Raw genomic sequence first — 17,983 nt, forward strand, 5'->3', positions numbered from 1 at the left:
AATACAGGGGGGTTATTCCATTTTTCTTTTTCCTTAGATTCCTTTGACTCTGAGAAACTGCCCTGGTCTTTCAGAGTGGTGACCATGACAGATGCAGCCTAGTGGTCAGTAAATCAAGAATGTACAGCCCCAGAAAATATGTGATTACAGTAACCATTGCAATGGCATCTTCCATGTTTGCTGCTTAAAGCAAAAGATCAGATGAGAAACCAGGAGAAAAGCTGACAACATCTGTGCTCCCCATGGAATTTTTTTCATACGAGCTCAGGATTTATAGACAGCCAGTGGTAGATGAAGATGTCAATGCCTGCCTGCTATGCAGACAAACGGCTGTGATTGCCCCCCTGCTGAAGCCCTTGTGATTCAGGACAGGGAGCTCGGCTGCCAGTCCCAGTGGGCAGCAATTACCCGGGCTGGCAGTGCCAGGAACGCTGACGTTTGTCCCAGGCCACACAGCAGCCACCTAGAAAGTAGTTAAAATATTAGCACTTGTCGTCCAGAGAGTTTATTTTGGGATAAAAGAGACATCCAGATGGGGATTCCAGGGTTCTCCAGGGCTTGGTTTAACCCTGCTCACAGAGGCTCATTTACTTCAGCTTTGTCCAGGGGCTCTTGCTCTTTACAGGGAGCAGCAGGAAAAGCCATTGCAGCACCTCATTTTTGTGTTTATGCAGGGTATTCTCAAAACTACCATCTCACTATATCTGTATTTATTCCCCCCTCTCTGCTGCCCAGGCTCATCACCCCAGAGGAGTTTCTGCCCTTGGTGGCACTTGAAAGGCAGAGTTACACTTCGTGTGTCCCTGGGCTTTGGGAGGGATGGGCAGAAGAGAGTCAGAGACAGAATCATGTACAGCAGAACTGTTTTCTTCATGTTTTTTCCTTCTTTTTAAATATTGATACACTGAGCTACTTCTTAGTGTGTGTCCCCTCTGCCGATTTTGTGGATATACCCAGTACTCCAGGGCCTGGATAGGAGGCTGGAATACCCAAAGCCTTGATTGTCACCCTACTCACCTTTCCTTTTTGTCAATTATTTTGCATGTCCGTCTCTAGTTTCACTGTATCACAAAACTTCTGTAGTGGAAGACCAGTCTGTGAAATTCAAATCATAGGAAAAAAAATCTAAAGAACAGGGACTTTATTTGCATCTTATCTGTTAATCACAATTGATTGCATTTATCAGTGAAGTTCTTTGTTGACCCAGCTCTGGAGAATTGTCGTGAAGTGCCACTTTAGCAAAGATGTAATATTTTGACAAACATGCTATTTAAACTTGATAGGTTTTATAAAAAGTTTGCCAGCTACAGACTGGCAGTAGCAAAAATAAATTCTAGGCAAGCAGGAACTAGGTCAGATGTGTTTAGCCTACAGCATAAAAGCTGGCCCTTACTAGCTGAAATTTTTCAGCTTTTCCTGAGGGATGAGGATAAATTTTGAGATATTTTATCTGTTGTTAATTTAGTCAATGCTTTGATTCATAATTGTGCTGAAGACACTGTCTGTGCTTCTGAACCAGCCCTTAGAGCTGTGTGTAATTCCAGCTTCAGAATCTCAAGTGAAGCTTTTACATTTAATCAAGTTGCAAAAGCACTGTTCGTTTTGCAAGAACTTTTTTCTCTTTCAGATGGTGAGTGCATTAATGTCCTGACAAATCTCAGCTGTTTAGTTACTGCTGTGTGATTCTGGGAATCCCTATGGTGTTTAACAGGAGCAGTCAAGCACATAAAATCACACGTGTTCAGAGCTGGATACAGTCCCCTGTATTTACCTTTTTGTTGAAAACATGGAATAATTTTTACCTCCACTGATTTCCATTCTCTTTTCTTGAAAAACAATATTCTTGTTGATTTTCAGAGCCGTGAAATCTGTAGTTTGACTCTCCTGAATGCTTTTTCCTCAGACTCCTGAAGAGCTGGATGATTCTGATTTTGAGACCGAGGATTTCGATGTCCGAAGCAGAACCAGTATCCAGACGGAGGATGATCAGCTCATTGCTGGACAGAGTGCAAGGGTAAGGCACAAACCTGAGCATTATAAAAGTGTGACCTGCCTTCAAGAAACACTTCAGCTTGCTTTGAAAACCCAGGTTAAATTTGGGGGCGTAGTGATAAAAATGCTGGATCAGAAAACTGGCATTCTTTGTTTCTAGCATTCTTCTGAAAAGGAGGTTGAGTGAAATGCAATTGGTCTCATGGATATGAGAAATGTATGTGTTTTATTTTGGGTATTCTGAAAGATCAAAATCCTTTTTTGTACCAAGAAAGTACGTCACATTTTGATATCACAGACATTGCAGTCAGTTGAGCTTCTGCAGGGAGGTACAGGGCAGATCACTCAATTGGATTAATGTTATTTTTAACAGACAAACACTAACTCTATGAGCAAAAAATCTTCACAAAATGTCTCCTCACACACGTGCTGGTGTGTACTTGGTCGCTGAGCATTTATCAAGACAACATTGAAAGGAACTCAGAAATTAAATAATTTCAACTAACTGCATTTCCTGTGACCCAAAAATGAAAGCATTGATAGGCAATATATAATCATTAAGAGGTGAAACCCTAAAATCAGCGCATAGAAGGAACACCAGGCTTTACCTATTGCTTTTATTTGACATGGCTCCTCTGGATCAATAACAATTTACACTCTTGGGAAAGTGCCATGGCAGATTTTTTGTGGAGGCTCTTTCTGAGAGGCAAGAAGTAGCCAGACCTTATTTATCAAACTTCTGCCATGTTGGCTTGGGAATTACACTAACTGGGAGTATTTTTATGCTCCCCTCCCTTACACAAGCACTTTCTGTGCCTGGACCCTCGTCCCCTTCTATTTAAATGCAGACATTGCTCATTTACCTCTTAGCACAGCTGCTGCCAGAGGATTTTTAGTACCAAAAGCTCCTTTTTGCCTGCTCCTGGAGGCATCTGTGCTCCCAGTATTTATGAAGGAAAGGCCATGGAGTCTTACACAGGCTGTAAACCCAGTCTGAGAGATTTTATTTGGGAGTAAGCACATACTCTTTATTTTCACTTACTCTTTCCTCAGCAGACATGTTTCAAAAGAGTACAGCTCGCTTTTTGCGGGGAAGAGACTGGTAATGTTTCTTATTATCCTCAATACCCAAGTAGAACTTAATTTTAAAACATTGAAATTTTCTATAAAAAGCAAGTCCTCCTTCATACAGTTTTACTTTGAGGGATGGTAGTATGTGGCAAATTTGTTTGGAGTCTTACAGCTTTATCATACAAAGACCCATATTTTAAGTGTCAACTTGTCTTTCTGGGCACTTTTTCTTAAAAAAAGAGTATAAACTTTGATTCAAAATGGAAGCAAATGGCTCTGTAAAGCCTCTAGGTAGAGGATTGCTATTAAAGTTTTATCCCCCATCTACATGAGTGAAATTGGTTATTAGTGAAATGTTCCAAAAAGCCTGTACAAGGCAGCAGGAGGCCATGTGAGAAAACTCTTCTCTTCCAGGCTATCATGGCTCAGCTCCCTCAAGAGCAGAAAGCCAAGATTGCTGAGCAGGTCGCCAGCTTCCAGGAGGAAAAGAGTAAATTGGATGCTGAAGTGTCAAAATGGGACGACAGTGGCAATGACATCATTGTCCTGGCTAAACAGATGTGTATGATTATGATGGAAATGACAGACTTCACCAGGTGGGGCTTTTTAATATGTTTTCACTCTGAGCTGCCGGGGCTGCTGGGCTTTCAATGAGACACGGTGCAAGTTCTCCTAGGAGTCTCACTTCTTATAATTTCCTTTAAATGGTGCCCTGTTCCAGCTGCATATTAACTGGGGAGATGCATTCTTGTGCAGTGGCTGGGTGGTAATAACTGTTTAAATTGATCTACAGATATACAGCAGTTATTGCCTGTCTGTCTTTCTTTCTTTCTTAAGGGTGATTCTTGTCCCCAGGAAAAAAAAATATATATATGTATTTGCTCAGTTCTTTAGAGCATTCAATTCTATGGGCTTCTCAATATTGCCATACTGCAGAAATAGTTCCTAGTACAGTTATTTGCAGAGGAAAGAGAGGGATTTTTGATCCCTTTTGAAATTAATTTACCAGACTTTATATAATGCTATTTTTTAAACTTCATGTTCCATTCCATAAAAATTGCAAATCTGTCTTCTAAAATGTTATCTCTTATGATCATTAAGTTGCTCAAAGCAGTAAAATTTAAGATGTTTTTATTCCTAGATTTAAGCTAAATGTGAGGAGGAGCTGAAAGGGGGTAACTCTTGAAAATGAAGATGCTGTAATGGCTGCTCCTGCCCTTTGGGTGAGGAGTCACTGCCAGCACTGTGTGGAACAGAATGAGAAAAGGGACACAGAATTCACTGCTGTGGTTTTCTGGTGCTAGGAGGGAGCCTCTGCTCTGTTTTGCAGGGGCAAAGGTCCACTGAAGAACACATCAGATGTGATTAGTGCAGCCAAGAAGATCGCAGAGGCTGGGTCAAGGATGGACAAGCTGGGCCGGACCATTGCTGACCATGTAAGTCACAGTTCCATGAACCTCCAGCACCAAGGAGCAAGAACAGATCATTTAGTACTGTAGGCATGATGAACAGATGAAAATGTGTTTGGTTTTGGGGTGTTTTAACTGATTTTCCAGATCCGCTGCTAGAAAATTGTGTTTTTTCCTGCCTCCCTGAGCAGTGACAGAGCAGCTCCTTGGCTGGAATCAGGCACCTGGCATTTTGTGCCAGCCCTGCTTCAGGTCACGTAGAGCCAGGGCAGTCCCAGTGCTGAGCAGGGCTCACATCACACCCAGAGTACTCCTGGTGCTTCCCAAAGCACAGACTGCAGGGACAGCACCTGCACAGTGGTATTGCACAACCTTTAATACTGCTTTGGAGGCAGCTTTGTGAGATGAACAATTTTCAGATGCCCCACAGACTGAGTGGGGAGGGTGTCAAAGCTCTCTAGTGGTTTTTTCACTGTCCAGTCAGAGCTGATGAAGATTGGAGCAAGGCCTGCAGTGACCCAAGCGTGGCTGTGCTGTCCCAGTGTTTGGAGGGAATTCTTACAGGATTGAACGAGCATGGCCAGCTCAGGGATTTATTTATGCAATGCCTGTCCTGAGCCACTTAGAAACTAGGCCAAGCAAGAGCACCTTTGGTCTCAGTCCACACCCAAATAGCAGGGAAACATCAACATTAGTAATAATATTTCACCTTCAAGAGAGACTCTGAAATGCAGGGAGGTTAAGTCTGAGATCATGGACTAAACTTTGTTCCACTTGTCACTTGTCTTCCAGGCCTTTTCAGGATGGACATCTGTACTGCAAAGTTTTAACTGAACCAGTGTCACTTTGAAAGTAAATCATTGCAGTGCAGGACTCTCTCTTAATGTTGCATTCAGAGGTGCTTGTCTACACCCTCCTTTATTAATGATGCAGTGAGAAATGTTCAGTTGGGAGGTAAATTTGAGAAGTGTTGTTTCAAATGGCTCTCCTTGCTATAGCACTTTGACAGCCTTGTTTCTGCAAGAACCAGGTGTGCTGCTGATGTAGGTAAATGAAGCAAGGAGCAGTTTGTGTTCAAGGTCTCAGGGGAGCTTGAGCTGAAGGTTTACAATGCTGCTGCTTTTTTTTTTTTTTTTTTCAATTCACAAGTTTTATGAAAAGTTGGTATATGGTTTTCTGTACCAAGCCATTTCAAAATATAAAAGAAAACTACTTTTAGTAGCAGTAAAGTCCTTAAAAATGTAACAGATTAAGCACGTTTGAAGATAAATATGAGCAGCACTGTACAGTTAGTCATTTTGACAAGAATATAGCTTTTTCCTGACTCCATACTCTGCTAATACTTTGAGCCTGCATATTTCATTAGCTATGCTTCCATACTCTTTAGAAACGTGTTCATGTGGAGCAGTGTGACAGCTACAGAGCAGGAACAGCTCTGAGCACTGATTCTGCTGTCCCTGCTCCTGGCTGGGAGCACACAGAGACATTGTGTCCTGTGGGTTGTGCTGGGTGGCACCAGAGCTGTGACCCCTCATGTCAGTGTGTCAGAAGCCCCCAGCTCTGCTGTCAGGCCCTTATGCAGCACATCCCTCTGAAACTCCAAGAGCTGCTATCCCAGGAATTCTGTGTCTGTTGGGAAGAGTTCTGCCATCAGCTGCAGATTCTCCCCAAGGTTTCCATCCCTCACTCCAAGCAGCTGCCGCTTGCTGGGAACAGGGGAATATGAAGCAGTTATGAGCACAACACCGGTGACAATGATTTGCAGCAAGACAAGGGTTCTCTCTATTTTATTTTTCCTATGTTCAAACACCTACAAAGCCAAAGGAAATTTCTGTTCCTTTTTTTCCTTTCATAGCAGTGGGAGGCCAAAGTTACATCAGTTCTGATCATCTAGTGAGAAGCAGCTGGGGGTGAGGGTAGGGGTTGCCCCACTTCCCAGTAAAAGGCTCCAGCAGCCTCTTGCTGGGAATACTGGTCCCTGGCTGTGGGGGCTGGGGTGGGGACCCTAGGCACAGGCTGGTGGCTGTGCTGGTGGCAGCTGGTGGCACACGTGGTCAGTGCCTGTCCTGCCAGGGAACCTCCCCAAAACAGCTGCTGGCAGCTCCTGCTGGGCCCAGCTGGCACCCGGGGCTGAGGGGCATTTATTGGGAATTCCTGGTGCATCAGGGCCCGTGCCCAAAGGGAGAAGCAGTGGGAGGAAGAAGCTCTGAGGTTGCTGGCTCTCCCCTGCAGCCTCTGAGGATGGGCTGTGTCCATCAGCACACACCACCAGGGCTCTGCTGTCTTCTCCTGCCCCTTTTCTCTGCAGAAAGAGAGAAAAGGGTGATTCTACTTCTCTGCAGGCTCAGCTGGGGCAGTAGGAACTGAAAGTGGGGGGTGTTTGCTATGTCTAGGATGGATCCTGGATTTGACCTGGAGCAGCCAGCTGAGCTTTTGCCAGTGACCTTCCCTGAGTCTGTGGCAGCAGCTCAGCTCAGGGGGTTTGGGAAGGTGGAGTTGTCTCCACATGTTCATTTCCATCTGCTCTGCACTCCCTGCTGGGCTGTGCTGTAGGAATCCTCCCACGGCAGCTCTGCAGATGGGAGTTGTGGTTGTGGGTTAATCCAGTAAGGTAATCATTCTTGATCAATGTTGAAATTGTTACCTTTTGGGTTTTTTTGATTTTTATCCAAGTGCTCCTGCCTAGGAAAGGACAAGGCTCCTGCAGGCACCTGCAGTGCCTTTTGTTGATGCTCCTTTTAATCTTGTGTTACATGTCCATTTAAACCTCATCTGTCTTTGAGCTGAGTCCTCAAACCTGCCTGCAGAAATAGCACACACAGGACACGATGTAGGTTTCCATCTCACACCATGTTGATGCACACAACCCAGTGATGATTCCTATTCCACAAAGGTTTTGCTGCCTTCCTCAGCTGTTGGTGATGATGTAGCAGCCTCCTGCCTCTTTCCTTGAATGGTTCCACAGCTGCACAGAGTAGCTGGAATTGTTGAGCCATCCCCCTGACCTGCTGTACTGGACATTTGTCAGCCCTGGAGCCCCTCTGCTGCTGTGCTGCTCACTAGCTATGTTAGATGAGCTCTTTGGGAGATGGAGAGCAGTTTCCAAAATGGTAATTTGAGCTTTTCATTAGCTCTTTGGCCAGGGCTATTTGTGGCCTTGCTCTAAAACATCTTGTACTGCTGACTAATATTGATTAGCTTAAAAAATTAACCTGCAAGCTTTGCTGCTTTGTTAGGCAAGGCTTCACTGCACTGATGGAAGCCATGTGCCCAGGTTGAGAGTTGCAATTACTTTGGGTGTTCCATCATTTTCCTTGGGAGTAAGAAGGCGGTTTTATGTTACTTGTTGGGGTCAGATGCCCATAAAGCCATGCAGGTCTCCCACTGCAGTGCCCCTTTGTATGTGTGAGCTCTGTGTGCACATCACTGCAGCTCCTGCATTACCTGTGCTCGGCAGAGAGACCACCTTTCCTTTAAAAAGCCACTTCTTCTGGCCCTGGAAAAAACAAAATGTATGTGTTAGCTGCACTCACCTTCACTGCACAGGGAAATGCCTGTTCTGGCAGACCAGGTGCTGTTGGAAAGGAAATGCTCCATGTGAATGGGACCCTGTTTGCACATCTCTATGTGCACCACAATCTGCTTCTCTTTTATACAAAGAAAAGAGTTTATTCTTCCATCTCATAGCTAAGGAGAGAAGGTCTGCAAGGACAGTCAGGGCTCAAAGCCTGCTCACAGCGAAGAGGAGATTTTTTACCTTGCCCTCAAAGGAGAGGAGAGGCTGCATGGCCAGTGCAACAACCCTCAATGGAATGAAGCTTTAAGTAATGAAGTGGTGCCACATTGAAGATTAACCTTCCAGTCATGCCATGTCCATTATGAATTTTCATCAGATGGTCCATTGCTCAGGATCAGGGTCTTAGGTGAAATAGGATTTTGCTGTGAACAGGGGTGTGTGGAAAAGAGCTCCTAAATCACTCTGCATGGGGTGCAGCTGTCTGGAAGGCTGGAGATCCCTGCAGGGTGTGCCTGAGTAATGCCAGGTGAATTCCACTGCTACAGCTGAAGTAATGCTGGGCACAGTGCAGCCTGCCTTAGAGCAGAAAATAAGGATCAGTGGGAATCTGATTGTCCAGGAGGCCTGTGGATGCTTGGTGGGAAGATGAGATGATGAGTGGCCATTTCCATGGAACCAAGAGCATGAGTTCTCTGTGAGGTACAAGAAGTGATGCTTCTCTGGGGTTCAGAGCAGGGCTTAAGCAACATGGGGTGGGACACAATGGGATGTAAATCACATGGATGTGAAGCTGTATGTGTTGTGTGTATGAACATGTTGGGTGCCTTGGGGGCTGAGGTGGCCCATGAGGGACCTGCTGCTGGCACCCCATTGCTGCTGCTCCTAAAAGGGGGCTGCAGGGCTGGCATGGGAGCAAAACCCTTCCCCCAGCCTTTTTGCCTTACAGAGCCTGCTCTGGACTGTGGCTGCTCCTCAGCTGGGCTCCCCTCTAGTCTGGAAATCCAGCCTGAGCCTGGCTCATCCATGGCTCATTCTTTGGTTCTGTCCCAGAAAATTCCACCTGCCCAAACTGCACAGAAGGACTCCTGCAGAGCCTTTTGTGCAGAGCTGAAAAAGTTCCCTTTCTCTTACAGATGAGTGCTGCAGCAAGCACCTTAAAAATGTCGTTTTGTGCCTGGTGAGGAACCTGCTTTCCCCACTGCTACAAAATGGGAGAAGTCAGGAAAATCCCTGTTTGCTGCGCATAATTGAGTCGGTGTCGGGTTTATAATTTTTGAGCTTGGAATAGTTAAGATTGAGGATCGAGGGTGGAATTGGTAAAACCTGCTAGTTGCATCTTGAGATCTTGGATCTCAGACCATTTCTACTGTGTCCTGTGCAGTACAGGAAGGACCTTTTACAGCTAACAGACCTGCTCTGGGGAGAGTAAATAGTCCTCCTTCTCTTCCTCTTCCTCCTTCTTGGGAGGGCTGCTGAAGGGCAGCTGGAAGGACCCTGTCCAGTGCTGCTCCTGACTCCTGGCTTTTAGATGCCTCTCGTGCTGCTTAGCTGCCTCAAAGGCCAGCACCGTGCAGGGAGGGCAGCACTTTCCCGGTCCGTCCTCTGCTCCAGGGGGAGGTGCTAGTCTGTCTGTCTGTCTGCTGCCCCAGCTGTGGTTCTGCAGGATTGATGTGCCCTGTGTTCCCGCAGTGCCCGGACTCGGCGTGCAAGCAGGACCTGCTGGCCTACCTGCAGCGCATCGCGCTCTACTGCCACCAGCTCAACATCTGCAGCAAGGTGAAGGCCGAGGTGCAGAACCTGGGTGGGGAGCTCGTCGTCTCCGGGGTACGTATGGCACACATCTGCCTCAGGCAGCTCTGCTCCCACAGGCAACAGTGATTCCAAGCTGAGCTTTTGTGTTAAACACCACAGAATATAGACTGGAGGTGCTGGAGCAAGCAGAGGTTTAATGGATGCAGAGTTTGTGTTGCTGGCTCATTGTTCTGGGGAGGAATGCTTGCTGTGAAAACACACACTACACATTTCCTTACTCAACAGTGTTTGTAGACAGATTCACTTCACCTCTGGTGTAATCTCTTTTCCAAACTGCTTTTCACTCTTAGTGAGGTTAAATCACTTTATCAGCACAGCTAAACCTGCCCCATGTCTCTGCACAGCCTTGGAACATGCTGGGGTCCTGCAATGCTCCAGAGATGTTAATATTTCAGGATGGCTGTGCCCTGAAGAGTGCAGGGATTTTTAGTGGCTGCTCTGGTTTCTGACAGCTGGAAGCTGCCCCAGGCCAGCTTACTTCTTTATTCCAGCCATTAGTTTGCAAATAGTTTTTTTCACTGTAGTTCATGAAAAGCTTCCTCTTAAGAGGATTCTGAATGACAGATATTTGGGGGGAGCGAGGTGGAGCTTAATTCTTCATTTCTTCTGGTATACTCTTCCTTGCCCTGCACAGGCACATTTGGTCCCTGCTGCTTTTGCCCAGCTGTGTCAGGATTCAGGAAGGAGGTTGGAAGAAGGGACAGAATTGGCTGATAGTCAAGAACTGCTCCCTGAATCCTGATCAGCAAATGAAAAAAACTTCCCACATTCTTTCATTTTGATACCACAGAATCATGGAACAGTTTGGGTTGGAAGGGACCTTAAAACTCGTCCAGTCCCATCCCTGCCATGGGCAGGGGCACCTTTTACTGTCCCAGGCTGCTCCAAGCCCTGTCCAGCCTAGCCTTGGATACTTCTAGGGATCCAGGGTCAGCCACAGTTTCTCTGGGCATCCTGTGCCACTGATATTTTCCAGTAAAACCCTGTTTGATATTTCAGTTGCTTAAACTTAGTAGCACTTAAGACTTAGATTTTCCCCCCCAAAAAAACAGGGAGAGCTTTGGGTGAGCAGCAACAGCAGCAATAGATATCCCTGCACGAGCTGAGCCCATCATCTGGGGGTGACAGGGCTCTGCTGCCCCTCCTGCTGCTGCCAGCCCCCTCTGCTGCCTTTTCCAGCCCCTTTCCTGCTCCCTTTTCAGCCCCTAGAGCAGCTCCAGGGGCTGTGGTGGATGTGCTGCTGTTCATGTCCTGGTAGCTGGGAGGCTGAAGGCATGGTGCTGTCAAAGCAGGAGATGTGTTACTATGCAGCAATACATACTCCAGGGCTTCACTGCAGCTACTCAGTGTCTCCAGGAGTTACATCCCCTCTGCCATAAATCAGTGATAGAACAGCCTGGCATCTCTAGTCTGATCTCCTGGTTTTATCTCTTCTCCTTGAGCCTGTCCACTGGGGCTGAGAGTTGCTAGCAGCAATGTTAAGCTCCATGGGATAATCAGATGAAGACGTCAGCCAGTCCAGAGGCATCACTGGCCTGAAAGGAAAATTCAGTATTAACACTCTGCCCATGCACCAGAGTGCTGAGAGAGCAGAGCAACAGCCCAGGTGGGCAGAGCTGGAACCTTCAGAGTCTGACAGTTCATTCAGAAAAGCACCTCCCTGCTCTCCTGGTGTTTAATGATTCCTCCTGCGAGGAGGATTCATGGAAACACTCCAGGGTAGTGGGTTTCCTGGCTCATGAGGAGAAGGGCAGAGCACAGGGGTTTCCAGAGGATCTGAGTGCCACGGTGGTACCTGGGGTACAGTGGGGTAGAAGGGAGGGGCAGTGCCCCAGAAAAGCTACCAGAACCAAGCCCTGCCCCAGATCAAACCCCTGTCCCAGCCCATTTAGCCTTGACAAGCCAGGGATCCCACCCAGAGCAGGACACTGGCCCTTGGAGAGGGGGGTCCCAGCTGAGGTCACTACAGTGCTCCTCCCAGTCTTCCACCCAGCCCTGGCCTCAGCTCTTTGTCCCCTCTGTGCCCTACAGCTTTGACAAATTCATACTTTTCCTTGTTTCAAAGCTCTTATAATTCAAGAACCAGCTGGGAAAGAGGTCCAGGCCTGGCTGGTGATGCAGTTGTGTTCCTTCCCAATCCAATTTAGTATTCTAGGGCAATTTGAATATTTATTATTGGTGATTAAGATATTACTACAACTTTATTAATTTCATTATAGAATAAGCAACTGTTAAAGCTTAGTCACAAAAGCAAAGGGCAGAATACAAATCGTTCCCATTGTCATTAATATGGAAAGTGCAGACAGGGGGGCAAACCCTCCTTTTGTGTTGGTGGCACAGGTCAGGTTTGTAACCACTAAGCGTCCAGAGAAAAATCCTGCCTCAAACTGGGAGCAGGTTTCAAAGGAAAAACATAAATCAATCAGTTTTCAGTGGTTTTTACCCCCCAGGCCTGCAGTGTTCTCAGTGGATGCTGTGTTTGGGTTTCCATGGTGTGTAACTCTGTGTCCTTGGCAGGTGGACAGTGCCATGTCCCTGATCCAGGCAGCCAAGAACCTGATGAACGCTGTGGTGCAGACAGTCAAGGCCTCCTATGTGGCATCCACCAAGTACCAGAAGTCCCAGGGCATGGCCTCCCTCAACCTCCCAGCTGTCTCCTGGAAGATGAAGGCTCCGGAGAAGAAGCCGCTGGTCAAGAGGGAGAAACAGGATGAGACCCAGACAAAAATCAAGAGGGCATCCCAGAAGAAGCACGTGAACCCCGTGCAGGCCCTAAGCGAGTTCAAGGCCATGGAGAGTATCTAGAGGAGAGCTCTGGCTTGGGGGTGTTTTTCTCTAGCCCACTATTGCTACTTCCAGAACTCTACTTTTAATACCCTGAGGATTTTTCAAAAATTTACTATTCCTCCAAATGTATTTACTTAATATAATTTTGATAACTTTGTTTAGATTACATGGGGAGATACTCAGATTTCTAAGTCCTATCAGTATATCTTCAGCCTGCAGAAGTGTGGTAATTTAGATGGCTTATAGATTACAGGGGTGGATTTCTAGCTGGAAACTGTTTTTTATAATCTTGCTTTAAATGAAATATTCTATAACCAAAGAGGATTTTACAGTAACACTAATGGTTAACACTAATACAGGATCATGCTACTCAGAGACTCAGTTTATCATGATGATCAAGAGAGAAAAAACAGATTTTTTTACTCAAAAAAGAGTAATGAAATTATTGTATGTGATAGTGTATCTGCTGTAGGGGTGGAGAGGGAGCAAGCTCAGAGTTTGAAATTGCAGCAGGCACCGGCTGTGTGAGCACAACTGGAAAACAGCTGGAAAAGCGCTACACCCGTGCCTGGGCTGGGCTTTGCTGAGGATGGTGTTTGGAGCTGGGCTCGGCGGTGCCCTGGGGCTGTGCTCTGCTTTCCCGGGCTGCCCCGGAGCCCTCTGGGCGATTCCTTTGTGCTCCTGGCACGGATCCCTGCAGAGGGGCTGCGCTGCCGGGGGAGCTCCCGGGGCCGGGAAACCTCCCCCGGTGTGGGCGGCCGATCGCTCCTGTGCGACACGGACGGGAATTGTAATGCCTGGTTACAAATTACTAATGTATTTTGCTGCGGGACACTAATAAAGTTGCTTTTCCAGCTGGTGCATTGTGGTGCTGTGAATGGAGAGGGCCCAGCCCCCCCCTCGCCCCCCCCCTTGCCATTCAGATGCAAATCAGCTTTGTGCTCATTCCTCATAATTGCTCTGCATCCCGCCTTGGGCTTCCAGAGGCACCCAGGAAATCATGTTTGCTCAGGCTGCAATTTAGACTGTACATTATTTGTGATAACTATAGCTACAAGGTATAATTTCGCTGTCTTATTTAAATTTTATGAATTTCAGTGTGTTTCACACGTCCCAGTCGAGTCGGGTGCAGGGAAGCAGTGCCTGTTCCTGTGGAGCTGGAAAAGCCTGGGCTGGAGTCAATGTCTAAAGTGCAGCTCCATTTTAGAGCTGAGCCTTGGCACTGAAATGTTATAATTTTATTTATCTCAATCAGCTCATAATTTACTGTATTAAGGTTATTGCTGTCATGTTACTGTAATGCTGATCAGAATTAAGCTAAATAGTTTTTGATATATTTCTGCCAAATGTATAATGTTTTCAAGCATTTTAGCCTCTTGAGTACAGCTATTAAACAGTGGAATTATAGGCTATTTTCATACAGCCTTAACATGTAAACAGGCTCAGAGGGGGAGCTGTGCTCCACTGCCTTTTGGGGGTTAACAGGTTGTAGGTCTTCTTTTAGAGATAATTATTAACTGAATTTATACAATATGGGTTTTTTTCTCCTGGTATTGTATTAAAGGTGACATTCCCTGGGCTGTTTAGGGAGTACATCCAATGCCTCCCCCCAGTACAATCTATTAATGAGCTTAAAAAAACAACCTTTATTAAGATGTGCAGACAAATCTACACGTATTTAGCTTTTAAATACATACTAGTTTATGCTACAAACATTGAGCATCGAGAAATTAAAATGTGGTTTCCCTGGTGAGAGCTGCAGCTCCAAGGGGTGCAGGAGCAGCAGGAACACGATGGGGACAGGAGGCCAAAAAACCTCAACTCATATTTCTTTTGTTACCCGAGAATTGCTCCTCTGGGAGTTGCTTTTGGGTTCGGAGCGGAGAAGGGCATCGAGGTGAATCATTATTGGTGTAACATTTAATTGCTCCGTTCAGGAGTGCAGCCGCGGCGGCTGGAGGGGAGAAAACGCCTCTCTCCTTAGAAGAGGGGGGATTTTGTGTCATGAAACCCCAGTTTCAATAGGTGGGGAGCGGCGGATCCTGGGGCCGAAGCGGGGAAGGGCCGGGCAGTTCCTGATCCCGGAGCCAACCCAGCCCCGGCTTGTGCTGCCCCCGGCCCCTCGCGGTTGTTCAGCAGCAGCCAAGACCAGGAGTGCAAAAACACAAAAGCGCCGATCCCGCCGTGCCAGGGAATTCCAGCCCTGCATGTGAAAGCGGCGCTGGGGCAGCGGCTCAGCGAGGGGCTCCGGCCGCCAGCGAAGCTGCGACTTTATTAGGGAGCCAATTGAAGAGAATTACAGTAATTACTGCTCCCTGTAATTAAGCGCTGGGGAAGGGCTCGTGCCGTCGCTCTCACTGCCGGAGGACGATGCTGGGCTCGGGAGGGAGCGAACGGGCGGGGAGAGCTCCGGGGATGCTTCGGCCGCTTTCCCCGGCGGTGAGCCAGGAGCCAAACCCTACCTTCCCAATTCCCAGCCCTCCGTGGAGATGGGGGCACCCACCGTGGCTTTGGGCAGGGAAGGGCTGTGGGATTTCCTTGCCCGCCAGCTCCCCATGGCTGCTCCCCCGGCACCGCCTGGAGCACGCCAGAGTACTTGCTAGAGGGGGTTTGTGTTTTTTCGCAGTGATTTGAAAAGATTTAGGGAGGTTTTTGCAGTGCATTGGGACAGCAGCTCTGCTGAGGCTGTGCCAGAGCCCGGCAGACCTGGCAGTGCAGGGATCTCAGGAAGATGAACCCACATTATCTTCTAAAGTGTATTAGTGAAACCACATTAAATCCTCAGGAGATAAGTCTTATTCCAGATTTCAAGTGCTCTTAATTCAATTCCGCGGTGAATAGAGCCACGTTGAATTTATGCCGCCTTAATTGTGTGCGAAGTTTCCGTGCCACGATTTAATGCTCGTTAATGAGCGCCTTTCCCACTCCAGCTCTCCCTGCTCCCACCGCTTCTGGGATGTGTCGGGGAGCGGGACAGGAGCGGAGAGCGGGGCACCCCGAGCTGTGTTTGCCTACACGGAGGCTGGGCACCAAAACAGACCACGGCTGCCAAACCTCAAACACACAATCTGAGGAGAGAGCACAGAGGGTGGGGAGGGGCGAGTGCATTCAAAACCCCAACAAATGGGTGAAAAAAGGAAAAATCCATTAAGGCACATCAGCTGCTCCAGTGCTGACGGCTCAGCCTCTGCATGAGCTGCGGATGGTGGAGGCTGGGGAGTGTCCCAGGGAGACACAGCCCGTAGGCTCTGCTCCAAATCCCTCTCTGCCTAAAGGGTGCCAGGGTTTGAGGAGCTCAGGCTGAGCCGGCACGGCCCTCCTGATGCTCTTGTAGGTGCAAGAGGAGGGAGCGAGAGCTGCTCCTGGCCTGGCCGCTTCTGTGACTCCAGCACTTAATGCTTGACCCTCTCTTGAAGCTGGAGGAATGGGGGAACCCTGTTAGCAGCAAAATTAAGGATGGGAGTGCCTGTCCCACCTCCTACATCTGCAGAGAGAGAGGGTCCAGTGAGTCAAGATTTCCATCTACCCAAGGACCCCCCACCCCTGGCCTTGCTCCATGCCTGGGGGAGGCTGCAGGAATTTGGGGGATTCCCAGCACGGCTCTGCAGAGGGGCTGGGGCAAGGCTGGCTCTGGCCCTGGCCGTGTCCCCTGTCCCTGATGGGGGAGGGCCAGGCAGCTGCAGCAGCCCTGTCATTACCCCGGGCTGTGAACCAGCAGTGCCATTTGGGGAACAAACCTGTCATTAGTGGGGACACCAGCCTGGGCTGGCATTTATGGCCAGGGAAAGCAACCCAGGGCTCGCCTGCCCTTCTGTGTCACCCTCTGGGGACACATGGCCATGCACACAGAGGAAGGATGTCCCTCTTTGGGATTCAGCCCTCGAAGGCTGAGCCTTGGCCATGGCTGCCCTTGGCACAGCTCTTGGTGCCCTCTGAGGTTCCATGGCTGTCACCACCTCCCCGTGCCACTGCCTGGCTGCACTGCCAGTGCTCAGACATGACCCCTGAGACCTGGAAGAGCTGTGGAGAGGGGGTGGCTACAACCCAGGGGCGCCTCTGCCACCCTTCCTTGGGCTCTGACCCCCCTGCAGAGCCCGGAGCCCTTTGGGCAGAGAGACACAGGGGGTGGGTGTGGGGTCCCTGAGGACCCACTGCCCAGGACCTCACACAGCCTCTGTCCCACACATGCCCTGCCAAGGCCCAGTGCCTTAGGAGCAGCGCTGCCAGGAAATTGTTATTTGTTACCATTTTTTGGCCTCCTTTCAGTGCTCCACATCCTTGGCTGTGTCAGTGTGTGGGAAGCAGCCTGGGGGGGTCACTGGAACCTTCCCAGGGACACAGGCACTTCCTGCTGCCATCCCAGGCCACAGGGGTCGTCACAGGGTTGGCACCGAGTGGCACTGACCAGGAATCACCCCCTGCTCACTCCAGAGCTGCCCTGGAGGCTCACAGGCACCCCTCCATCCCCAGGGCCAGCACCTGCATCCCCAGTGAGCATCTGCCCAAGAACTTGCCAGGTTTAAGACTTTTTGGGAGGAGCAAGTGGGGTTTTGGCTTTGGGGTTGGACAGGGAGGACTGCTGGTGGTTTTCTCTCTGGCTCATGCCCTAAGGAGGTGTTAGACAATCCCCACCTTAAATCCAGCTGTGACACAGTGACAAGGCCAGGCAGAGCCTGAGACATCCCTGTGCTGATCCCCCCAGTTCTGCTGGATCCCTGCTTCACTTGGCATTGCTCCAGAGGCTCAGGTTTCCAGCAGAAAAGCCTCTTCCTATGCCTGCCCTGACTGTTACCATCAGTTATATTTATTTATTTATTTATTCATTCATTCATTCATTTTTAAAGCTTATAAAGCAAAGCCTTGGCAAGGCTGGATGGGAAATGCATTTCAGAGAAAAACAGAAAAAAATTAATGCCAGCAAAACAGCTTGAACAAACCCCAGAAAGAAAAAAATCCAAAAAGATTCAATAGTTATAATTAGCCCTGCTACTTAACAGTGACAAGTGACACACTGTACATGGGAGCCACAAATATCTGAGCACAATGCCCAGTGGCTGCAGGGTCACAGGGAGGGATGGATCTGGTGGCATTTGTGCCCATCCCTGGTGGTGGCAAAGCCCTGCAAGGGCTGGGGGGTAGAAGGGACCAGGTGGGCTCTGCCAGGCCTGGAGGGAGTGGAGGGATTCAAACATCCCCTCCTGGGAGTGACACAAACACGGCCCTCCACAGGAACACTGCTTTTTCCTTTCTGCAGATCCCAAATTTCCCAGCTAGGCCCCCAGCTTGTTCCCTCCACTGTACACCTCTGTTTTTCCAGCAGTATCCCATGAAAACAAGACATTCCCCACACCCTAAGTTATTTTAATAACAAAGTTGTTGGCACACAGTCCTGGGA

The 17,983-nt window shown here is 48.4% G+C and overlaps 1 protein-coding gene across 1 annotated transcript in view; it reads left to right on the forward strand.

Moving 5' to 3' along the window:
* Positions 1–13,440, forward strand: part of CTNNA1 (catenin alpha 1) — a 120,663-nt gene extending 107,223 nt beyond the window's left edge. The window contains exons 14-18 of the mRNA XM_083871997.1: positions 1,904–2,014; positions 3,478–3,659; positions 4,394–4,499; positions 9,679–9,813; positions 12,319–13,440. Coding sequence (XP_083728123.1) covers positions 1,904–2,014; positions 3,478–3,659; positions 4,394–4,499; positions 9,679–9,813; positions 12,319–12,606 — 822 coding nt within the window. The 3' untranslated portion in view covers positions 12,607–13,440. The remainder of the gene's footprint in view (positions 1–1,903; positions 2,015–3,477; positions 3,660–4,393; positions 4,500–9,678; positions 9,814–12,318) is intronic.
* The last annotated feature ends 4,543 nt before the right edge of the window (positions 13,441–17,983 follow it).

The sequence above is a fragment of the Zosterops lateralis genome (genome assembly GCF_965231275.1).
Source record: "Zosterops lateralis genome assembly, chromosome: 14".
NCBI classification, from domain to species: domain Eukaryota; kingdom Metazoa; phylum Chordata; class Aves; order Passeriformes; family Zosteropidae; genus Zosterops; species Zosterops lateralis.